This window comes from Scomber scombrus, chromosome 9, assembly GCF_963691925.1.
Source record: "Scomber scombrus chromosome 9, fScoSco1.1, whole genome shotgun sequence".
In the NCBI taxonomy this organism is placed as follows: domain Eukaryota; kingdom Metazoa; phylum Chordata; class Actinopteri; order Scombriformes; family Scombridae; genus Scomber; species Scomber scombrus.
In genome coordinates this window covers 3,086,391-3,112,465 of record NC_084978.1, presented here as the reverse complement: position 1 = coordinate 3,112,465, position 26,075 = coordinate 3,086,391, and the positions used below count along the sequence as shown (strand labels likewise).

At 37.5% G+C, this 26,075-nt stretch overlaps 1 protein-coding gene across 1 annotated transcript in view; it reads right to left on the bottom strand.

The window, feature by feature from the left end:
* Nucleotides 1–3,774: 3,774 nt before the first annotated feature.
* The window catches only part of shtn3 (shootin 3), a 50,998-nt gene continuing 28,697 nt past the window's right edge, over nucleotides 3,775–26,075 (bottom strand). Inside the window, exons 3-17 of the mRNA XM_062426195.1 lie at nucleotides 21,215–21,309; nucleotides 20,532–20,712; nucleotides 19,527–19,624; nucleotides 19,317–19,398; nucleotides 18,962–19,056; nucleotides 17,658–17,804; nucleotides 16,383–16,536; nucleotides 12,568–12,754; nucleotides 10,481–10,551; nucleotides 10,214–10,317; nucleotides 9,050–9,064; nucleotides 8,294–8,362; nucleotides 7,306–7,435; nucleotides 4,789–5,083; nucleotides 3,775–3,892 (exon numbers count right to left, since the gene is read on the bottom strand). Of these exons, the coding sequence (XP_062282179.1) occupies nucleotides 3,775–3,892; nucleotides 4,789–5,083; nucleotides 7,306–7,435; nucleotides 8,294–8,362; nucleotides 9,050–9,064; nucleotides 10,214–10,317; nucleotides 10,481–10,551; nucleotides 12,568–12,754; nucleotides 16,383–16,536; nucleotides 17,658–17,804; nucleotides 18,962–19,056; nucleotides 19,317–19,398; nucleotides 19,527–19,624; nucleotides 20,532–20,712; nucleotides 21,215–21,309 (1,841 nt within the window). The remainder of the gene's footprint in view (nucleotides 3,893–4,788; nucleotides 5,084–7,305; nucleotides 7,436–8,293; nucleotides 8,363–9,049; nucleotides 9,065–10,213; nucleotides 10,318–10,480; nucleotides 10,552–12,567; nucleotides 12,755–16,382; nucleotides 16,537–17,657; nucleotides 17,805–18,961; nucleotides 19,057–19,316; nucleotides 19,399–19,526; nucleotides 19,625–20,531; nucleotides 20,713–21,214; nucleotides 21,310–26,075) is intronic.

Sequence of the window (26,075 nt, the reverse complement as noted above, 5' to 3'; positions counted from 1 at the left end):
GGTGGTATATAGTGACATCTAGTGGTGAGTGTGCAGATTGCAGATTGGTATAGTCTGTGCTAAGAGATGCTCATTGTTTATGATAATGATTCAGTGCTACTTCTTGTGATCAGAAAGCAGATATAAAAAATAGAGATGAAAGAATCAGGTGGTAGTATTTCGACACTCCATTTGTATCCCAAACACACACAATATTTGTAATCACCCAAACTCTGTCAGATACGTAATTCCCTTTGTTTCTCCCCACAACTATATCTAACAAGTACAAAGGCCCAAAAAGCAACTCATCTGCAGGCTGGCTCTACAGCTGTATGCATCATACAGCTCGAACAAAACAGAGAGTAGCCATGTTCGTAGATCTGTTCTGAAAATTGTGGAAATAGTAAATACTAAATTTGCCCAGGGCGAATAAGTTTTCATCCTGGGAAGACAGTAAACACAAATAGCTCAGAAGATGCTGGAAAAATGTTAAATAAAAATGTTTTTATTTCCCTCATGAGATTTGCGTTGAGAAACTCCTAAATTGCAAATGAACACATTGGCAAATTTCATTGACATTGGAGTAGAGACAGAGTTCTGACACGATAACAGGAGATAAAAAAAACTAAAATGTTACCATGAGAGGAAAGAAAATGTGGGTTTTCCTTTATAATTCGGATGAACTGAACCTTTAGGTCCCACAAACTTATTACTTTGCATCTGTGGTTTTTGCTGATTTCTTCTTCATATAAAGACAACACAAGTGTTAAGTTTGATTTGCAATTTATTTCAAGTGATGCTAAAATGAAAATCCATGTCTTAAAAAACTTTTAACACTCCATTTATATCCCAAACACACACAATATCTATAATCACCCAAACTCTGTCAGATACAGTAATTCCCTTTGTTAAGTAGCCACTTGGTTAACAACTATATGCAATCAATACAAGGACCCAAAAGGCAACCCAGCTGCAGGCCAGCTCTACAGCTGTATGAAGGCCTGTACAAGGCCTCGATATGCATAATATTCAGGCCTGTGGCAGCTTTAACGGCTCTAGTGGCATGTTTAATGTGCAGCCTAACAGTTCAATAACTCCCTAACATCTGGTCCTTTGCATTAGAATAAAATACACCTAATGGACAGAACAAAATGCACTTTTAAATGTGTTTTTGTGTTTTAAGAAAGACTGACAAGGTGTGATAGCATCATACAAATGTGCCTTATGTAATTGCATACTCTTCAAAATGTTGTTCTTAATGTTGCATCACGTTTCAGGAAAGCTATATATAAACAGCAGGCCCTACAAATAAAAGTTCAAGGAATGCACGGTGAAATGTGATGGTGGGCGTGTTGACAATACGCGTGTGTCAGAATATGTGCATACAGGACTTTGGACTCGGTGCTGATTCAGTGGAGGAAGGCGTGTGGAAGACATCTTTTCTCCAGTGGAGGGACGGTGACAGTATTTATCTCATGAGCTTTCACACCATGAAATGTAACTGGGGGATGTTTAGGTTTAGAGGCAGGTGTCTGTGGAGAGGTAGACAAAGTACACAAGCACCTCATTCCTCCAAAGGTCTTACTTTTTTTAAACGTTAGCCTTAAAAAAAAAAATTGGCTTGCCGTTTTTTTCCTGATGCCACCAGCTCTCAAGCGATTACTTATCAAGCCCCAGAAGTGAATTTGATGAAATTTTGTCCCAAGGACCCTGAGAACATTTCTACTAGATGTGATTTAGTTGCAACTATGTGCTACTGTCTTCGCTGTCTTGGGGGGCAAATCTCTTGCATTACCCCTTTAAAACCTGAAATATCAGTCACATTTCTATTCCACATTTGTCTTATTGTTCCACCTTAAACCTTCACAAGCCTTACGACACACTGATAGTCGACACGCTGAAACCTGGACAGGCGCTTCAGCTGCAAAAGCAAAAGAAAGAAAGGAGTAGCTTTCTGTACAATTTTATCTCTGGTTGTAAAAACTGTTCCTGGTTGTTTTCAACTCCCTCCATTTAGACTCAGGAAGAGGTTTGGACTAAACAGAGTAAGGTCATGAATGAGATCCTCTAAATACCGCGATACTACAGGTAAGGCTGCACAATTAGGGTTAAAGACAACAGTCTGGTTGTTTTGTTAAATATGTATAACCATGATTCGGGCTGGAACTACTTCAACCATCAATAATTGTCAAAACAAAAGCAGGCAGATTATTTTTTTTCTTGGATCAAAATCCCAACACTTTTTACACGAAAAGCTAATTCAAATACAAACTAATTGATAGATTTTCATGAAATTGGTTGAGGATATTTGCAGTCTTTAGAGGGTGAAATCCAACAATTATAATGATCTCTTGATTTCATTGTAGTGCCACCATCAGTCCAAGATGTTTAACAACCTCCTAACCTTTCCTCTAGCTCTACCTTTAGCAAAATGTTTCATATCATTATCTCCACTTGCTAAATCATCATTATGTTGTTTGAATGAACACAATGAACACTTCAGCCTCATAGGGGGAAGCTAGCAGGATTTTTGGATTTCAGTTCAAGGTTTTTCATGCATTAAAACATTTTGTGCGCTGCTTATTTATCCAGGAAGCCACGTTTTCATTTAAGACAATCGATATTTCAAGATAATTGTGTTCAAGTTCAATAATTTCCGATGGTCCCAGCCTTAATCAAGGTTATCCATTGTTATGGTTGAAAGAAAATCTCATACTTTTTTGCAATCTTCATTTAAAACCATCAGTATTTTTCACTACATGAAATAAACTATATACATTTGTTTCAGTACTGCCACAGACTAATCCCAACATATGATTACACACAGCCAACTGTGCAGCCCTCAGTACGTGTGGGTGTGAGGAAGAAGAGGAGAAGCAGAAGAAGCTGGATTAACTGGATCCTAAAACAGTACAGTGCATTCCTTCTGATGACACAAAGTGATATTGAGCAGATCCTTTGTGCATCAAATAGAAGAACAAAAAAACAGCCTAAAACTTTGCAGTCATCATATGAGTCGAAGAGTTTGAAGAAAAACTGAGGTTCTGTGCAAAAAAGTGCAGCTTCCCTCGTACAGTTCAGTCATTCTGTCCTCAAGGATCCACAGGTTTGTATTCAGAAACAAAGAAAAGACAATTTAAGAAGATCAGCCATTGTATGAAGCTCCACTGTCACTGATTTCCGCGGCATATTTTGGTGTTTAGTACATATCATCCATATGATTGACTATTTATACATTGACTCATCCATGTTTTCTCTTTATACAAAACTTACTTTGTTGGCCAACCAGATGGACAACAGTCGCAATCATATGAATATTAGAAAACATGGTAACAGGTATGAATGTAATGTTTTCCCACATGTTTCATGTTACCAGCAAAGTTTCAAAATGTCTTCCTCCAGCTGGTTTTAGGCAACTGGAATAACAGTTCAGATCTCACAGTTTTGACTACTGAAAGGTGGAGCATCTACAATGGCTATACATGTTAACAGTGCAGTCACACTGAGCCATAAATAAGTAAATAAATGAGCTACATGTTAGTCATGTGACTTTTCTTTACAGGCCCTGGTTGGCTTTTAACTGGTTAATGTGAACCTTAAAAAAACACAAAAACAGCAGTACAACAAAAGGCTTCTCTGTTCTACTTATGACCCAGAAAAATCAAAAAGCTGTGTTGTAATCGTTCGCTAAAACTTCCGATTTAAGAGTGAATATTTGATGACATCACTCCCATATAGATCAGTAAATACATGGATCAGATAACATAAACTAAACCGGGATCCTCAGAGTCCATCCTAGCACTCGGCGTCGGTGCTGCCGTTCTCAGGCCCGGCGCAGATGGCGGGCTCAGTGTGGTCAACTCCGTTTGACTGGACACATTTCTCTGTCGCTTTTTTCTCGTCCTCCCCAACACTGTGGAGCAAAGACAATGAGAGGGCAAAGGTCAGAGATCCCAAACAACCAAATAATCAAACCATATAACCATAACCTGGTAACTTTATGGAGTAGCCTAAATAGTTATGTGGACAATAAACCTTAATCAAGATGATTATTAGGAGAAGCCCAGTGAACACAGCTGGATGTCTACTGGACAAAACCAGATTTGTTGATAATATGGACTCTTTTATAAAAAGGGGTTTCTACAAAGATATGAACATCATAATAAGCTGTGTGCCCTTTCAGAAATATAACATATCTGAATTTGAAACTGAATATCTGAATGTCAGTTTCCACACCTGAACATCTGAAATTCTCAAACCTAAACATGTTTCTGCTCATTTAATTTTTTCCAGTAAGCAGCTTTTGTATGAAATGGTGCTACACAATTAAAACTGGAATTTAATTGAGTCACATTTAACGTAAAGTAGGGCTGAGATGATTAATCAGTTAATCTAGCTAAATTGGCTATATTTAATACCGTCCCTTTGTTTAGGCTGCAGCATCATGTGATGTCTGTCTGGTTTAAAACATCAATAATAACATTTAATCTGAGGAATATGATGGAGGCAAAAACACTAAACATTCTGTGGTTTCAATCTCTCAAATGAGATTATTGGCTGTTCACTGTTGTATATAATTATAAACACAATATCTTCAGTATTTGATTTGTTGGTCAGACCAAACAAGCAATCTGAAAACATCACTTTAAGCTAATTTTTATGATTTTCTGGCAATTAATCAAAAAAGGTAATCTAGATGAATAAATAATAGTAGTAATCATGAACTGCAGCCATAGTAATGAGTCATCAGAGCCCCCTTGCACCTCCCACCCTGGTCTCAGTCATGTTGCTGTTACAATGATTCTCCACCTGTTAATGCAGCCGTTGCTGATCGGAGACTGTGCTGTTTCTTTCTCAGACAGAGAGCTGCAGGACCTCCTCTCCTGCCAGGAGCCCACTCGAGGCTCTTTGCTCGTGTCGGAGCTCTTCCTCCTGGCTACGATGGGTCCCGGCCCTGATCCTCGTCTCTCCAGGCTGACCCTGGGACCCACCGGGTCGGAGGGAATGCTCAGCCCCTCTGGATCCTTGCCCGAGTCGCTGCTGGTGCGCTTCCCGTTCAGGCTGTCGGAGGAGGAGACGTGGCTCATCTGGCCCTCCTTCTCATCTGGAGGGGAGAAAAACACTTTGGGTTTGTGTACGTGTGTTTGTGAGTGACCCTCTCTACTTGGATCACAGCACATGTAGGACAACAGTACTTATGTAACATGCTGCTATGTAACATGCACTATATCAGGTCAGTTCAGTTTCCTGTCATCAGTGAAAATCAATGTTATATACAAAATACCTTTATTAAACAGTTTAAAAATATTTACATTGTTTTTGTGGTTTATTTTACAGTGTTGTTTGGTTCATTTCCTCCCTCCACCTGTTTTGCATTTTTATTTTATTTTTAAAATTTTACTGGTTTCAATATTTTATGATCACTCATTTTCTAATGTTCACTTAAAGGACTAGTGTGTAGGATTTAATGGCATCTAGCAGTGAGGTTACATATTGTATTCAGATTAATACCCCACTAGCAAGCATTAAGGTGAACCTACGGTGGCTGCGGAACTAATGAAAAACACAAAATGCACCTCTCTAGAATCCGTATTTTGTTTGTCCATTAGAAACACAGCAGTGAAACATGGTGGGCACTTTGAAGGAGGACCCGCTCCCTATGTAGATATAAAGGTCTCATTCTGATGTAACAAAAAAATAAATGTTCAGGTGATTATACACTAATTAAAACATACTTATGCATTTTATATCCAATTTCTGCCAAGTCTGTTCCACTAGATGCCACTAAATTATACACACTGCACCTTTAAGTTGATGAATATTCTCTTTGTTTTCATACTGAATATAATGAATCTGCTGTCCTTTTCAATTCACTTTTGATGGAGAAGCGTTTTCATTTAGTTCTGGTTTTGATCTGTTGTGGCATGTTGGAGCGCAGAACTCAATTTCTCTGACTCAAACTGCATTTGCTGCCGCAGTTTGATACAGTTTAGTCTTTAATGCTTATTTCATTTTATTTATCTCTGTTTGAAAAGAGAGAAGTTTTTTTTTGGGATCCAAACTGACCAGCTTCCCTTCAGACAAGAGTACGTCATGTATCCAGTTCAATCAATCACGGAAAAACAGATAAATCCATGTCAGCAGTAATCTGACCTCTTTTCATGCTGTGTGTGTGTGTGTGTGTGTGTGTGTGTGTGTGTGTGTGTGTGTGTGTGTGTGTGTGTGTGTGTGTGTGTGTGCGTGTGTTGGTTTAACGGTGTAGGTCGCCCTCTTCTGGACACATACAGACATAACAAATCAGATGGGTTTTGCCCTCGAAGCATGAGACTGTTATGAGTACAGTCTCAGCGGGGGGGAACCTCTGACCTGTGCAGAGTGAACAACACATGCTCCAAACATTGACTGGCAGAGCAGAATGATAATTAACAGCAGGACCTCATCTGAACTGTCGGGGACAGAGCTCACTGAACTGGCTTCATGTCTGAATTCAATGTTTTTCTTCCTTGTTACCTATTTTATCATCATTCAATTTGACTGTTTTATTGTTCTGTGAGCCTATTTTTGATTTTATTGATATTATTGATGATTGATAGTATGCATTATGACAAACCCTAGAGTTTAAGTGCCCCATTAAAAGCCTTAAAGTCTCCTTCCAGTCAAACACATGTTATCCTTCAGTTGGATGTTGTTCTATTGTTTGTGTTGAATGATGCATGTGCAGAGTTTGTTTTTACATTCATCTGTTGAAGGAGGAAAGTTTCTCTGTGCTAAAAATTAAATCTCAGTTTAACATGTGTGCTATGAGCATATTTTGTGACTTTTTGGAGCCAAAGCTGCCAGTACACAAACACATAGAATGAACTTTACAGTGAAAGATGAGACATTTTGTGTCTAATAGTTTAACTTTGGAAATGAAAAATAATTGCATATCAATATAGTCTGGATTTCTCAATGATTTCCTTATGAGGGAGAAGGAAGGGATGTTGTTTTAAGGATGTTTCATTTTGTTTTAGGCCCAACTTATTATTTAAAGTACAGCATTTGTATATGTCTGACAACATGTCTGGAGGGGAGCTTTAAAGATCATCATTTAGTTTTGTGGTTTGACCTGTTTTTTGTTGGGGCAAGAATTAACAAGATGTTCACAACTACAAATACACATTATGTCTGTGGGAGGATTTGTAGGATCATTTTAAGTGTATAATCACTTTCTACTGGATGGAAGTTTTAAAAAAGCTCTATGTGTAAGATGATTCAGCTCCACATAGTTCAGAAACTAGTTCATTTGTTAGTTTATTAGTGAGTCTCCTCCTCAGGTGTGTTTACCTCCAGAACCAGCTTCTCCAGCCTTGTTGCGTCGGCGTCTCAGGATGACTTCCAGCTCGCTGTCCTTCTTGCCCGGAGGCGACGGCACCGCCTCCTGGGAGCCTCGGCTGGGGCTCCGCTTCACCGTCTCCTGAAGGCAAACACAACACGACCGTCACTGCAGGAACGTTATCACCCACAAGATATCTATCCACATTTCTACCCAAAACTTTATCAATAGATAAATACTAGATGTCAGTGTATGACAGTATATTAAAGCCCCAATCTGCACTTATTTGTAAATGGCATATTACAGTATCTACTATACATATCTACTTTCATATAAACACATAAACAATTTAAGTTACTGACTTACACATTAAAAACTCTATTTTATATGTTAATTTATCACAATAAAGTCTTATTCTCTTCTTAAAATGTACTTTACTGATTTTATTTAAGTTTATTATTATAGTTTTTTTCTTTTCATTTCCATTTCATCTTTTCTTTTATCTTACATTACTGGGATTGCTTCTATCTGTTTTATCATAAAATGTAATTTCTACTCAATCTGTCACTATTGATTTGCGGCCTTGTGTTAACCACTTTGGAATAAATTATGTAAAGTATATGAATGGAAAAAAGAAAGTGTTTATTATTATCATTGTTTATGTATTGTGCAGAAACATTACTGATGTAAACAAATATTAACAGCTTCATAAAATAATAATCATTTACTGATTTAGGTGTTGTCTGTTTTAAACCTTAAACTCAAGCTCAATGAGCTGTTGATCTTAAAAACGTTTGATTACAATCATGATCTTGATCTCTTTATAGAGATGCAAACATGGTCAAAAAATTGCTTCACCTTCTGTTTTGTCATCTCAATAATTTACATGAATATAATTATGAGATATAGTTCGTTAAGGCTGAATGAGGATTTTAATGTCAGCAGTTTTGAAACATCACACATGTTGTAACACAGCTGTTAAAAAGCTGTTTTTCTTACCAGGATGCCTTTGAGTTCCTCCATGGCGCTCTCCTGCGGTTTCTCCTCACACAGTGGAGGAGGAAGGGGCTGCGAAAAAGACAAATAATTCACCTTAACTGTAAGTTTCTCTCTGTATGTTAGTCAGCTGATGTACAAACACAACTCATGTGCAGATCACAGATTGTGGCAGTTTCCCGTTCCACAAATAATTCATAATAATTACAATTATGAGTCTTACAGTCCACTTATATGTTCATGCATGGGTCACAAATGTGGTATATCTGTTAATGAGTTAAATGTGTTGAATATAACATGACAGAAATGATTTGTTGTTTGCCTGCATATTGCAAATGTATTGAAACTAGCCCCATGATCACTAAAAAAATGGATGTTGGATGTTCCAGCTTTCTCAGACTGAAAAGCGATGAATCAGCTAACAATTTCTCTTTGATTTTGATTTGATGGCAGCATCAGTGTCAGGGTTTCCTGCAGATGTCTGATCTTCCCCCCTGTTGACAGAAGTGATTGAATGTTTGCTACACTAGCGCTGCAGACTTCCCTTTGGAGAGGAATCATGAGTCAGCAAAGCACACAGCGTCCCGCCCATGAACTTATTTAAAATGGATGTTAAAGTGTGTTTAACTGATTAAAACAGGAGGGTCTGCAGCATGTGTGTGTGTGTGTGTGAGGTCAGAGCAGGAGGCACATGTCTTTTCCCCAGAGAGCAGAGATGACATCACCTCACAAGATTAATGCAAATGTCAATATACTCACTTTTACTGCTACTCTCTGTGGCAGCACAAAGGAGACACATGGAGAGAGAGAGAGAGAGAGAGAGAGAGAGAGAGAGAGAGAGAGAGAGAGAGAGAGAGAGAGAGAGAGAGAAGAGAAGAGAAGAGAGCAATCAGCCAGAGTGTATTCAGACTGCATAAAATCAGATCACAGCATGAGCTTTTAAAGGAAGAAAAGGACAGAGTGATGTGTAAAGAGACATAAAATAACAGAAATATGTTTAATTTTCAAACTGATGAGGTAGAAATATAATTTATCTTGTTCCATTATGTTTAATTGTGTTGTAAAATTGATTTAAAGGCCTCAAGAATAAATGAGCACCTCTGATGTCAGCTGTCACCTTTGACCCTTGACCTCCTCACTATTATTGCAAGCAGGGTCAGTACCTAATGAGGACTGAAGCTGGGCACTGTAGAGATTAAAGGAGGGGTTCACAGTTTTTCAAGTGTGTCTGAAAACAACAGTCAGGAGCACAAATGAACACAGAAACCTATTTTTTCTTGCTGTAATGATTCCTCCTGTTCATACTGATCATTAGAAGATCCCTTCATAATGTTTACAATGGAAGTGATGGAGGACTAAACCCACAGTCCTCCTTCTGTGCAAAAAAAATGTATCTAAAAGTTTAATCTGAAGCTAATATGAAGCTTCAGTCGTCCAAATGAGTCAAATCTTCATCTTCTATGTTTCAACGTTACAGTGTTTTTAGTAGCAAAGTCTTTTTGTTACTATACTTCCACCACAGCTCAACAGGGAAACACTAAGAGGGAATCTGATGCTAAAAAGACTGTAAATGTGTCAGATATCACTTGATATGACTAACTCACACTGATGAAGCTCAATAGAAGCTGATCAGCTACTTTATAATGACTGTGTGGAAACACTGTAGATTTTATCGTCCATCACTTTACATTGAAAGCACATTTTTGATCTTTTAATAGTCAGTATGAACAGGAGGAAAGCTTTAATGTTTTAAAAAAATGTTTACAACCTCTGTCTGCCTGTTATTGAACCCATTTCTGCCTCATCTCTTACCTGCTGTGTCTCTGCATCCTGCCTCTAACTCCTCTTCATGTCAGAAAATTAACAACACGTGGAAATATGGATCATGCAGCAAAACCTAAACTTGCTCTGTCGTGTCCTCACCTTGCTCTCCTGACTCTTGACGGGTCGCAGGACGACGCCGTGTTTGATCCGCTCCATCATCTCATTCACGGCCTTCGACTTCACGTCGTCTGCGCCCTCACCAGCTGGAAAGAGAGACAGAGAAGACAGAAGATGGAAAAGATGATGCATAAATAAGAACTACAAGATAAATAATAAAGTTCTATGTTTAAATAATGTGGGATATAAATAATAAATACATATGACAACATGGATAGAAAAAGGTTTAATAGTCAGAGTGAAACCAACCTGGAGGCTGCTCAACCTTCACGGATGATTTGGAGCCTTTTGAAGATTTTCTCATGATGGCGATCAGAGAGCTAAAAGAGAGAGACCGATAATAATTAAGGATGATAAAGATTTTAAAGGAAATGTGTGATCAATCAGGCATTTATCAGTGAATCTGAGAAGCAGATAGTAAACCTCTCATTTCTCTTTTTCTCTCTTGCAGCTCCGTCGCTGTTTATTCCATTTATAACACAGTTCAGAGATGTTTTACTGACCTTTTTTCTCATTTTACAAACATAATTCAAACATTTCCAGCAGCTCATTTAGATGCTCGTGGCTGTAAAAAAACAAACTGAAAACGTTGCTGCCATATTTTCTAACTCATTTCATCTCGCTGCACATCTGCTGCCATCAACCTGTCAACACAACTTGATCTGCAGCAGCATTTTAATGAGTAGTATTTATTTAACCGTGATCACATTTCACACTAAATCCAACATCTGATGTCAGAATGAGAAAGATATATAAATGAGAGCAACATCAGTATATCTTGAATGTGTGATTATATTGAGGAGGACACTTAACGGAGGCTCAGTCATCTCCTTCTTCTTCTCCTTCCCTTCCTCCCTCTCTCTGTCTCACTTCCTCTCTCTTGAGTCAGTAACAAATTAAATGCATGACTAAAAGTTTGAAGTCAATGAGTACCAACATTTATACACATTTGTAAGTGAGAGTCATGCTTCAGAAATGTGAGACACTCCATCAAAAACAGACCTGGCAGCACTTTGCTGTGGACACTGCACGTAATGCTGCTTTTATGCACTTAAAAAAAAAGCATTTCAGTTTCAACGGCCTTCTTTATTTCAATTTGTGCTTTTTGTGTCTCTCAAAGCACTCTGTAAGTACTCTGTTGTCCTTACAATTAGATTTTAAAGATGCTATACTAAATTAAATAATAATATATAAAGCCTGGTAGGATAGAATACAATAAATCATGTACTTAATATCATGTTTGTAGGGTTGTGTGTTTTTTCTTTCTGGATTTAAAAGATCAAAACATCACAACACAGGGCAAGAATCCATCTTGCCAGGCTTCAAGTGTTTGATCCACCGGTGCTTCGGACCTGGACATGATGGACATGATCCTGTGATCTTGCAAAATCATCTGACTTGCAAGGTAAGATGGTGATGGGCAGATGGTTCATCCAATCACCTGCCAAGTTGTGTCAAGTATCTGCCCTTTTCCAAACAGTTTCCGACTTCAGTATGACAATCCAGGTCCTCTTGTTCCATCACGACACAACACTGATTGGACACGATCAAGTGTCACATGACCCTGTCTTGCAAAATCATCTGACTCACAAGGTAAGATGGTGATCCAGGTCCTCTTGTCCCTCTGTCTCATATATATATTTTTATTTATTTTATGGCTTTTGCCTTTATTTGTAAGTACAGTAGTCGGCAGAGAGGCTGACAGGAAACAGGGAGAGAGAGAGAGAGAGAGAGAGAGAGAGAGAGAGAGAGAGAGAGAGAGAGAGAGAGAGAGAGAGAGAGAGAGAGAGAGAGACAGATAGAGAGGAATGATCTGCCTCATCGATCCCTGGTTAGATTTGAACCAGTAACGTTGCCTTTATGTAACACACGCTTTAACCACTCGACTACCCAATCGATCCGGATACTTTCATTGTTTCATTTGTCCCACAATACTATGATTACTAAATAAAATAATAATAACAATATTAACCTTAAAGCATGGTAGGATTGCACACAGTTAATCATGCACTAAATATGATTAATCTATAGTCATGTCTGTGGACCAATCAGCATCTCTCGGTCATCACAAGGTAAGAAGCATTTTTTGAAAGTGACCGCCTTTTTCCAAACAGGAAGACTTCTCACATGGTTCTGTGTAACAAACCTATTAGGCATGTCAGTTTAGTTCAGTCACACAATCTGACTGAGCAGACCCTCCTCAGCCTCTGACTGACCTCTAGACTTTTTCTCTTTAATGTATCTCTGACTGAACATTACGGTATCATTACGGTAACATTACGGTAACATTACAGGAACCACATCAAATGAAACCGAGTCCTATGAGTCGTCCTCACCTGAGGGGGTTGCATCTGGACGGGGGAGGCGGAGGAGGCGGTGGTGGGGGAGGAGGAGGGGGAGGAGGTGGCTGTGGGGGAGGGGCAGGCGGCGGAGCCACACCGGGTGCAGCTGGAGGAGGGGGTGCTGGGATGGTCTCCATGGCGATCTTTTCCTGGGTCTCCTGGAGCTCCCGGAGCTCCCGGACTGACGAGAGGAAGGGACACAAAGGAGACATTTAATATTACAAACAGCTTCTTCATCAGCTTCATGTGCTGCAAAGACACTTTAAAAGGACATTATTTCAGTAAATAACATAAATATTCATCAGATAAGTGTGTTTATCTGTTTATACAATTGTTAGTTTCTCTCCTATCATATTTAGTAACTTACTTTTGAAATTTTAAACTGAAATTCAAGCTTAGTAATAACAGCATAATAGTGAGGTAATATTTTGATAATAATGTGTAATAATAAACAGATAGTTGTGCATTTCCAAGCCCTGATTCAGGTTTAATACACAGAACATACCAGATGTTTCCAGGTAACAAATCAGAGCATTAAAATGAGCTTTTTACAGTTTTACTTTAAAATAACTGTGAATGTTTGGAACATAAGGGACACATTTCAGCCTTGTTATCTGGTAATTATCAATCAATCAATCAATCAATCAATCAATCAATCAATCAATCAAATAAATCTGTTTTGTTTTATCTAAAGCCAAATCACAAATTACTAATTTTGATTTCAAAGAATTTCCATTTAATTTTGAGATTATTATGCTGATAGTAGCCCATAATGTGTTGAGAATCAGGTTATTACTTTCTTAATGTTGCACTAATATAACCTTATTAATGTTAGCAGGTTAAAACATTGTTACCAAAGTTTTGCTGTGCTTTCACTAAATAATCTGCCTCATTATTACCTTGTTGATTTTGGCCTCGTATTACCCGATTACAAAAAATCTCTCTAATAATCTTTAGTTATTACCTGCTTATTACATGATATTCTTTAATTATTACTTATCAGAATATGACCTCACAATTGTCGTTACTGTTATTACTGAGTTGATATGGCCATCACATTTAATATATAATGATCTGTAAGTCTTTATTATCTTTTATAGATGTATTTTTGTTATTTTTTTAACATGATTATTGTCTGCTGATTAGTGAACTCTCCTGCACATTTTTTGCAATTTTTTACTGTCATTTTTTTTTCTTTGTATTTTGCTTTTTTTCTTCTTAAATTGAGCAGAGACCTATTGTATAAACATGTGCTGTTTTAACGTCTCCTGTCACATTTGTATTGTACATTTCTATTATCTGGTTTTATGCTGTTAATTACATATGTGCAAATAAAAAATGTACTAAAACTAAATCTATTACTCTTAATATTACTACAACTACTAGTGCTACTAATGTAACTTATAGATGCATCTGTTTTTCTTCTTCTCTGCTTTAGAAGCTCTGGTTAAATCCTTCTATCTCCCACATGTGACTCCAGAGTGAAGTCTCTTACCGAACACACTATCTTCGGACACGGTGCGACTAAAGCACGGAATGAAAGAGGCTTCTGTTTATGTTCCTTTTTTAACGGTTTTCTGGTTGAAGCCAGTTGGTGGTTTTTTTTGGCCGCGACTTCATGTGACCCATTTAAAAAGTAACAGACAGATGCCATGTTGCACGCAGGGAGAAATTCTGCATGTTTGCCAGTTTGTCGTGCAGCAGATGGGTCAGTGGTCTGTGTCAACGTCAACAGAGAAATAAATACTAAACAGTTGCTAATGTTAGAGGCCGGTAACAGTAGCACTATTTAACAAACGTCATGTATTCTGTGTATCATTAAGGTGGTAGTTAAGATAGTTCTTTTAATTTTTACTCCATTATTGATTGAGACATGTGCATTAAAACCTGAAATCAGATCGTGTGAGTCTCAAGATGAATAAAGCTGCAAAGAAATCTGATTTTTTTTAGTGTATAAATGGTGATTAATGTCTTTATTTTTTCCCTTTACATTCTCCCATGTGTAGCTTTTCCAAAATGTCATGTTTTATCATATTAATATTCCATTAAAATAAATTAACATATTTTTTATTTACTTAATCAAGGATACATGATGCACCAAATTAGATAAATATTTTAGAGGCAGGTTTTCTGGCTGCATCTAAACATCAAATATTGAGAAAATGCTAGAGGTCTTTCTGCACATTGGCTCAAATCATCAAAGACAGATTTGGTATCTTTAGGGGCTTTGTGATCTCCACTACAATTCAAATTTAAAGTTTGATTCAGTCTGATTTTGAGCCTCAAACTGGGAAGTAAGCTTTGTTTAAGTGTTAAAGGAAAGGTTTACAATGTTCCAAGTGTGTCTTAAACCAGCAGTCAGGTGTCCATATGAACAGTTAAAGTGTTTTTTTCCTCTAATCATTCCTCCTGTTCATACTGACAATAAAAATAGCTTTAAATGTGCTTTCAATGTAAAGTGATGGAGGACAAAATCCACAGTGTTTCCACACAGTCATTTAAAAGTAGCTGATCAGCTTCTATTGTTCTTCATCAGTCTGAGTTAGTCATATCAAGTGATATCTGACACATTTACAGTCTTTTTAGCATCAGATTCCCTCTTAGTGTTTCCCTGTTGAGCTGTGGTGGAAGTATAGTAACAAAAAGACTTTGCTACTAAAAACACTGTAACGTTGAAACATAGAAGATGAACATTTGACTCATTTGGACGACTGAAGCTTCATATTAGCTTCAGATTAAACATTTACATACATTTTTGCACAGAAGGAGGACTGTGGATTTTGCCCCAGTCACATTATGAAGGGATCTTCTAATGGTCAGTATGAACAGGAGGAATGATTACAGTGTTAATGTTACTTGGGCTCCTGATTGTTGTTTTAGTCTTGGAAATTAGTCTTTTAATATATCAGTAGATGCATTTAATAGTGCATGTGTGGCTGATGGTGTCTGTACACAGTAAACATGAATAACAGGTCTGAGCTGTTATGTCTGTGGGTTCATTTTTGCTGGTAAAGAGTTGACAAAAAAATTCTCATTTTTGGAACGGCTCAGGAATGAACAGTAGACACTCAGTCTTCTTTATAAGTTTCTCTCCTTCAAGAGTAACCCCTAACCCCCTAACCCTAACCCACGATTCAGCATTAAATGAAACATCAGGTGGTGTCTAAATACATTAAAGGTGTCCAAAGTGACACAGTTCTTTTTCTCCTATGCATGCATGGGCAGTGTGGGGTTCATTGTTTTGTTCACGGACACACAAACAGGCAGTAAAGGTCAGTTTCACCAGCTGGCTAACTGCTAACATAGCCAGAAGCATCAGTGCTGTTGCTATGGTTACCTTGAGCACTGATTTAAATGGTGGTTAAACTAATAATGTGAAAACTATGTTTGAGGTGTCTACACACATGGTGCTAATGGGAAACATGCCAGCCAATCAGAAACAAGTATTTTCTGTTGCCATGGTGTCTCCTCGTATGGGCTTCGTGTGTGTGTATGTGTGTGTGTGTGCGCGTGTGTGTGCGTGTGTGTGTGTGTGTGTGTGTGTGTGTGTGTGATCCTTCTACTTGTGATTCACTTCCTAACTGATCAATGCACCTCCTGCTGTGTGTTAAAGTGTGGATAAGTATCACACACACACACGCACACACACACACACACACACATACACACACGCACACACACACACACACACACACGCACACACACACACACGCACGCACGCACGCACACACACACACACACACACACACACACACACACGCACACACACAGACACACACAGACACGCACACACACACACACACTCTCACCTGTGTTCTCCAGCTCGTTGTTCTTCTTCTCTGACTGCTCCAGTCGTCCTTCCACCTCTTTCTTCTCCTCCTCCAGCAGCTCCAGCTGCCTCTGCAGAGCCTCCAGCTGCTTCTTCACAGAGCTCTGCTCCAGCTGCAACTCCAGGCTCTGAACCTACATACACACACACACATATGCATGTACTGTATGATGTGGTTTTGAAATTTAAAGTTCATTAAAATCAATAACAGAGATGATTTGGTAATAAATTATATATAAAAACAGATTTCAGCAGTCTGAAAAGGATGTTGGTTAAAGCTACAGTTGTTTCGACAATGGGCTTTTATGATCATTTTCATATGAATGTGATTTTAATATCATTTTCATATGTGTTCAGTGAATTATTTTTTAACTTACTAAGTGTGCTACATGTTTTCAGTTTCTCACTACAGCTTCATTCTTTATCTGGATCCCACTGAGCTTTTACAAAGTGGTTCTCTCATTTTAAACAACTTTTGATACTTTCAGGTTATTATTGATTTATAACTTTGTACATGATTCAAACCATTTTAAAGTTGATCATCCTGAAACACTTAGAAACTTTAATTTAATAAATTGTGTTTGTTGGTTCATGGTAAGTGGTTTTGTTTTCAATGATGTATAAACAAAAATATTTATATTAATTTTTTCTGTATTTCCTCCAATTTCTGCACAGTAAGTTATACAGTATATGGAACTATAGAGGAAGTGTATAAGGTATATGATTAAAATCCTTAATTTTATACAGTATTGCAACTGACTTTGAAATTCTTGCTTTGATGTCATTTAATTTATGTTAATTTTGAGTTACTTTATATCAGGTTTACAGCATGATTTATTATTAATTTCTACCATGAATTCAATTTCAGACACTATTTCAATTTCATCATTTATCATTATCGAGTTTTTCTGTATTTTACAATCTAGTTTTCTCAGCTTTATACTTTACTTTGGACCTTTTAAAATCAAGTTGCTCTTGCTCAAGAATCTCCTACAAAAATATTGTTGTATGAATAAAATAAACCCACAAAAATAAACCCCTATTTTTTAAGCCCAGTTCTCTAGTCAGCTAAACAAACCAGTGATGATGACTCAGCCTTTCACCATGAGTCGAGCTGTCTGTCAATCAAACTGGACAGATATCTGATGGAGACGGACATGTCAACGGCTCTTCCAGGGGAGAAAACACCTCCCTCCTGAAAATGTTTGGAGCTCTGACAGCTTTTTGTGTGTGTGTGTGTGGGGGGGGGGGTTACCCTCTGCTGATGCTGCAGACGCTCCTCCTCCAGGGTTTTGGTGATGGTGGCTACATCCTCCAGAGCTTTCAGTAGCTGAACGCTGGGCTCAGCACTCTGTAGCAGGAGCATACTCTGCCTGTTGGCCTCCTTCTGCTTCACCAGCATCTGCAGGAGGAGGAGGAGGAGGAGGAGGACAAGGAGGAGGAGGAGGAGGAGGAGGAGGATGGAAATCAGTAATAATTCTGTTTTAATCCTGCAGGGTTTTTCACTTTTCAGGTCAGTAAACAGCAAATTCAGGACATTTCATTAATCAAGCACAAGGTTATTAACACACACCTCAATTACCAGCAAAACAATGCAGGTCACCATTTACCATTTACTAGTAAAAACACCAGACAGCTTTCATTTCATAGACAGCAGTAACTGGAAGTGTAATGAGACAGCAGCAGGATGGAGGGTGATTCCAGGTGTTTATCACATTAAGGGTTAGCTGATGTCTGATGTGTTTGATGGAAGAATGGAGGAAAAGTGGAAAAGTCCTCCACTGCATTCTGATTTACTTCATTCAAGAGTTATAATCACATATTTTTGTATCCATTAGAAGCTGAAAATACATATTTTTTCTCTACATGAATAAAATAAATAATATTTCAGCACTCAGTTCAATAGATTCTAATAGTAATATTGTTTATTGTGACAAATCAAAAGGGAATTATCTATAACTCTGCAGCTTTTTAGCCTCTTTTAGCTCACACTTTTTGGTTTTATGGCACATTGTCTGACTTTTCCTGGTATTGCTTCACCTTATTTTGTATATAAGTTGGAGAAGTGTCTGTTCTTCTAAAACTGAGAATAGCCCAGCGTCGAGCTTTGAGGAATACCTCGGTATATTTCCCTAATTTTTCTCTCATTCTTTCTCTCTCAATATCCTTTTTTTTTTTTTTTTTTTTTTTTTACTTTTTCTGTGATGAAACTACTATACACTGCCTGTCAAACACCAAACAGACAATGCTACAGACTAGATGATGAAGATAGTGGAACATTTAGCAGCTAAAAAGCCACTTTATTTCTTCAGGAGTTGGTGGAGATCGAACTAAAGCTAAAAAAGAGAGAGCAATGTGTGACTTTTGTTATTTATTTTGATGTTTTTGTGGCCTCCCATTTCTGAAAAAATCTATTAATCTGCTGTAAATTAGTCTGCTGTGCACCAGCAACCATATGCTGACACAAGAACACATACTCTGACCTCCTGCTTGGACTATGGTATAAAATAGTGCCTCATTTTAACTTTGACAGCAGTGTTTGTGTCAGCTTTTCTTTACCTCATGTGCATAAGTCTCCGCTTTGACTCTGAGACTCTGCTCCAAGTCGAGCTGCTCCTTCATCCCATCGTACTCCTGAGTCGCCATCATAGAGACTGCAGAGAGAAAACATCAGATTAACACTTATGAACACCAATTACTGCTGTCAAATCATATTATTCTAAAAATGTCTGAATATTTTTACTAAACAACAACTATTTAACTTGAAGCTTTTTTTTCTGCTCTCCCTTTTTTTCATTAATATAGTGTAACATGCTGAATGTGTATTAAAAAAGGAGTTAAAGTTTAGTAGCATTAACTTTACCTATTGTTATATTTTATATATATATATATTGTATGATATGCTGTGACTCACCTCTGTTAAATCTCTTGATGGTTTTACTTTGTTGATCAACTTTTTCACTAAGCTCCGTCATTTCTGCCTGATCTTTCTCAGACTGCGAACAAAGAAAAAAAACAGAAATATGCTTTAATTTACAATTTGATCTACAATGTAAACTTTTCAAACAATATGTTGCTATGACATGTGAAGAATTGGTGATAGCATGTTTTTATCCCTCCTCACCTGTGCAGTCACCTCTTCTATTCGTCTCTGCTGGTCGTGAACCTGACAGACGAAATTCTTCTTCTCCTCCAACAAGCTGTTCACTGTCTCTCTCAGCTCTGACAAAATACAGTCACACATCTGAAAGTGAGTAACTTCATACTAAACATAACAAAGTGATGCACACTTAAAATGTCAGCAAGCAGACGAGAATCATTAGATTAGATTAGATAGAGTGATGTTGATGAGCAGGGATACCCCACAATATAATATAATATAATATAATATAATATAATATAATATAATATAATATAATATAATATAATATAATATAATATAATATAATATAATATAATAGAATAGAATAGAATGGAATGGAATGGAATGGAATGGAATGGAATGGAATGGAATGGAATGGAATAGAATAGAATAGAATGGAATGGAATGGAATGGAATAGAATAGAATAGAATAGAATAGTGTACTGTGGTGTTATGACTCCATGGATGTCATAGACAACAAGAATTATAGAAACATATCCTGGACAAATTTTGGTATCTATGAGGTTTTTTAGTTGAAGCTGACAGAACTGTTTGATTTAAGTCTATTGGTGCACATCTTTTATTTTTACCTCTAGGTGCAAAACACTTAAATATGCTTATTTATTGAATACTAACTGCTAAAATGCTGCACTGTCAATATTAGTACATCTGATTTATTAGAAAGGGTTCTTCCTCTGGGGACCATGTACTAAATAAGTTTAAGATTTTTGATATTTCTTTAAAAAAGGTGACATTGAATACCATGAATACAATGAATGGGCTTTATGTGAAAAACCCAATATGCAAAATAAAGAGAGAAAGGCTCATATATTCATTGCAAAAAGGATCATCTTCTGGGGAGCATGACTTTAATATTTCTTGTGTATATACCTGGACATTTTATGTTGATTTTAGGATTAGTAATCATCTTCTTGGGACCATCAAACACAATGGTAGTGAACATGTAACTGATTGTGTGTACTGTACCTTTAACCTGCTGTTGGTACTGTATGAAGGTGTCAGGACTGCTGTCTGCTGCGTCTGTTTCTGTTTCTGCGTCTGCGTCGGCCTCCAGCGCGATGCAGTCGGAGATGCTGGGAAGCAGCTCGTCCAAACATGGCCGAGACGTAAGGCTCAAGTACTTCAGCTTCCTGTTCTCGCAGTTCAGCTGGAGGGCAAAGGTCACAGGGGTTAATGACAGGTCAACATTATTAATAATACAGACCTCTAATAACAGCATTATGGTACTGAGAGGATTTATGTATTGTAGAGTTAATGGAATACACTTCTCATACATTTTCCTTGTTTATTGATGTTGATTTGTTGTTGTATTATGTGATATATATATATATATATATATATATATATTTAAAAGCAAACATGAATAGTTAACTTGTTGGATAAACCTTCCAAACAACATTAAAGTTTCATACTGTACAAGCTGAGAGTTTCTGCTGTGGAGGCAGTAACAGATATATGATGAGGTCTGTGTGCAGAGTCATCCTGACTCAACTATTCACTCTGTTCTGATCCTAATGCCAGCTGGACCCTGCACTAATCTTATAGCATTGATCATTGAATCTGTGTGTGTGTGTGTGTGTGTGTGTGTGTGTGTGTGTGTGTGTGTGTGTGTGTGTGTGTGTGTGTGTGTGTGTGTGTGTGTGTCTGACCTTTGTGGCCAGGGCCTCTGCATTCTCCCGGCATGACTTCTCGATCTCCAGCTGAGTCTGCAGAACACTCACCTCCTCTATCACCATCTGAGACACTGAGGGGAGAACACACACACACACACACACACACACACACACACACACACACACACACACACACACACACACACACACACACACACACACACACACACACACACACACACACACACACACACTTTTAATGGTGCATGAAATACTGCATTAAAAGTGCAGCGTGTAGAATTTAGTGGCATTGAGGGGAACAGACTTGTGGAATATATGGAACAATCATTGTGTTATCTTAGACTGAGCCTTTTATATCTATATATTTCTACAGTAGCCCAGAATGGACAAATCAAACTCTGGCTCTAGAGAGGGAATTTTGCATTTTTCTGGGTTTTGAGGCCACTGTATGTTCTTCTACACACTTTAAAAGAGGAGGAGAAGGAGGAGGGTATTCAGTTTGTTCGACCTCACTGCTAGATACAACTAAATCCTACACACTGGTCCTTTAATCAGTTTAATAGTTTTAAGTTAACAGTAATAAAAACATAACTCATCAGTGCAATATAGCAGGAATAATCATGATGAATTAAATATAACAATTTAAAAAGTATGTTATATGTTAAAATATGACCAGTATCATTCAGCATTAACAGCGTAAAGTTACATTAATATCCAAAAACATTTGTATTATGTGGGTTTTTCTTAAAAATCGCAATAAGTCAGACATCCTTGACTGATACTTATTTATAATTATCTTATATTGACTCATTTTTGCAGCATCTAAGGTCAAAGACTAAGATTACAGCACCGTTTTTATTGCATAAGAATAAGTTTAGTTTTAAAGTTTAGACTTGATCATAATGTCCTTTAACTTTTCTATAAGTTTGTATTAGTGTCATAACTTTTGGGTTTGTGTGTTTGAGAATATGTGTATTAATGATTGTAACAAGCTACAGCACACTATAAAAACAATACCTTTATGTCATTTTCATTTATAGTGATTTATGTATTTAGAGAATCATGTTTCATTTACCAAGCGAACTGTGTAATCTCATGTTTTTACCAGCGAGCATATCTTTATACATGACCTCTGATGTTTAAAAAACACAAACTCACACAAGCTTTTGAAGTCAGCGTCTAGATTAGCACATTAAAATAACCCTGAGAAAGAATAATGTGATGTATTGTCATGATTACATCCAGCGTGCTTGTGTGTAAAACCATCAGAAACCATCACTGAAGCCTGAGGTTGTTAAACGCTCGCAGCTGTCGGACGTGTCACCAGCGCTCGGCTAGTCCTCGGTTATTTTAAAATGACCCAGATATGAAGAAAAGACTTTGGGAAGATGAAGACTGAGAGGAGAAAAAACTCAAAGTGATGAAGAAGCTTTGCTATCATGTCAAAAAGAGCCATTCATCTTCCTCTCCTCTTATTTTCTCTCTCTTTTCTGTCTCCTTTCTTTCTTCTCCTGCTGCATTTCATTTGTAATAAATCGAAGTGCTTTTTCAGTCTTTGTAAGTAATAGGTGTTGACCAGGTAGAGTTCATAATATCCATAGTGAATTTAATTTCTAATATAATGTGTTTATGGATTTTCTTGTTTTCCAGTTCATGACAAAGTTTTTTTTTTTTCTTCCAATTGTGACATCTTTATCACTTTATTGTATATTGTATTCTTTTTCTCATGTAAATACTGTTTAAATGTTTTTTTCTCTCTTTTTTTCTTTTCGTATTGTATGTTTATGTTCTTTGGCAATAATAAAACATTTTTAAAAACAAAATGGTAATTTAAAATGCATCTGATACACATTTTTTTATATATGCAAATGTACAAATTTGACCTGTTTTTATTAAAATAATGAATAAAATCAGCATTTAAACATGTTGCTGTATTCATCATATTCTATAAAATGTTCTCCTGGACCATTAAATAGAGTTTTTTCCACAAGATTAATTAAACATTTATTAATGACTGATGGGGAATTGGGATGAATTAGTGTTGAGACTAATTATAAGTGATCAAACATTCAATTTACTAAAACTGAACAAATGATTTCATTGAGTGCCAATTTGAAGTAATAATCCAAGTCAATTATAAAGTTTTTAAGCTTTTCTTCTCTGCATGTTGATACTGAAACACAACCAAGAACTAACTATTAAATCTAAATATAACATCAAATCTTTACGGAGCTCAACTATCATTTCCTGTTAATCCTTCTCTCTCCATCTTCATCGATCGCTTGGGGTTCTTTGTGGCGACACAGTCAGACCTGGACTCTCTCAGGCTGCTGTGGCTGGATCGTGTTTCAGCCGACAGGAAGCTCCTGCTAACATCTCTGATCCATTAACGCTGTCCTTCCTGGCTGATGTACAAGCCCCAAATGTGATTACACTCTTCACACGAGCAGCGGAGAGCAGAGGGGAAGGTTTTCCTGCCCTCAAAAACCGCTGTCAGAGACTCTCAAACAACATGATTAATGTTAGCTTGCTTATTTTAAAGCTTTATTTAAGCTCATGCAACCACTGCAGGAAGTTAATGATCAACTGTCCAGATGTAATGCATCTCAGTAAAGTAGCTGTGCACTGACCTCAGACCAGTCTCCTATTAGTTATGTTCATCAGGATTAGTTTTGCAGCAGTGATTTACAGCTAGTGTCAATGTTCAGAGCTGCAGAGGATGTAGTGAAATGTTCAGATGGTGCAGTCAGAAGTAAAAGAGAGTGTGGTTTAGCTTGTATATGATGAACAAGGCCTTAAATAATCTTTATCATTTTCAACCTGCAGTTATGTCAGTAGTAGTTTACCATTTTCACCGTCTTAGTATGCTAACATTAGCACTGATGGCGATGTCATTAGCAGGTATAATGACGATGAGCGACATGAAATCAGTTTGATTATATATTATAGACCAAAATATTGTCTACAGTTTGGTTTTTACCCAACTGACCATTGATCAAACCAACAAATCAATGACTCATAAATAAAGTTATAGTCTTCAAACTAAAGACGAGGAGTCGACACCTTTCCAAATACGAGAGCCGATTACAAGACACAGTTTCAACTAAAAACTACAACAAACCAACTTTGTAATTAACCATCTCAACAGGTAAGTCACTAAGTCATACATTGTATTTACTACAAGCATATTACAAACATTTAAGCTATATGAATGATCTGTGTTGGAGAATTTGAATCTCTTTTCAATCCTTCAATTCTTGTGGAGCTGGTTGGCTGCTGGTGTGCAGTTAAAGTTCAGTAGTTAAAGAAACACATTAAAATGTTTATCACCTCTTTGACACCAGATTTCTAACAAAAAACTAAATTACTATGTAAAGTCACTGTACTTCAGATTCCAGCCATGAAGAAGAAAAACATTATCACATTTTAATGTTGTCTTTCTTTTAGCTGGACTTTTCCTAATTTCACTCACAGTAAACAATAATGGAAATAAAATGAATAATTGTTCTAATTTTTTGTGCAGTGGATACACATTTTTGAATATGCAAAAGTACATATTTTTAAAAAAACACCGCTCACAGGTGTTGTTATTTTCTTCATATTCTTTAAAATGTTCTGGACCATAAAATAGTGACTGTTAACTGTCTTTTATGTCTCTGACAGCTTCATTAAGGATTAATCAAACATGTATTAATGACTGATGAATGTGAATTGATATAGAGACTAATTATGAGTTAGAATATGAACAGTATGTAAAGGGTTAAAAGTTCTCATCATTCAGCATATAAACAGTGTAACAGTCACTAACACCTGCTCGGTGTGTGTTTCATTTCACAAACATCAATTGAACAGTTAATAACAGGCTGCCAGTCCGTCATCTTCTACATGCAGACGGGTTGTTATGCTGCTGTGAGAGGAATCCTCCTGCCTGCTCAGCACACACTCAAGTTTCACACAGACAACAAAAGTGTCTCTAACACACTGACACGCTGCTATCAATCAATCCAGCTCAAATAAAGACTGAATCTATTGGAAATGATCCAGTCCCTAAAACTCCACTAAGCCTCCTTTTTTTCATGCATCAAAATGCTTCGTGAGTAAAATCGATTTAACCTTTGTGTCGTCCTCCCGGGTCAAATTGACCCCGTCTGTTTTGACTGTTCCTTCTTTCCTCCCTTCCTCTTTCTCTAATTTTTCCTTCGTTCTTCCCCTCCTTCTCTCTTTCTTTGCTCCCTCCTCCTTCTATACTTCTTTCCTCACTTCCTTCCATACTTCTTTCCTTCCTTCCTTCCTTCCTCCCTCCCTCCCTCCCACCCTCCGTCCTTACTCCTTTCCTTCCTTCCTTCCTTACTTCTCTCCTTACTTCCTTCCTCTTTTCCTCCTTTCCTTCCTCCCTCCCTCCTTTCCTTCCTTCCTTCCTTCCTTCCTTCTTTCCTTCCTCCCTCCTTAATCCTTTCCTTCCTTCCTTATTTCCTTCCCCCCTCCCTCCTTAATCCTTTCCTTCCTTCCTTCCTCCCGCCCTCCTTACTCCTTTCCTTCCTTCCTTCCTTCATTCCTCCTTTCCTTCCTCCCTTCCTTCCTTCCTCCTTTCCTCCCTCCCTTCCTTCTCTCCTTACTTCCTTCCTCTTTTCCTTCCTTCCTTCCCTCCCTCCCTTTTTTCCTTCCTTCCTTCCTTCCTTCCTTCTTTCCTTCCTCCCTTCCTTCCTTCCTTGACTCGAGGATAACAGGAGGGTTAAGCAAATGAACCTTAGAAGGAAAGATGGATATTACTTTGAACTGGGGCTGGCCTGTATTTTGTTCTTGGCCTTAATAGAAGAATGAATGACTGAGATGTTGAAGAAGAAATCTGATATTTTATGTTGTGGTTTAGTTTTTG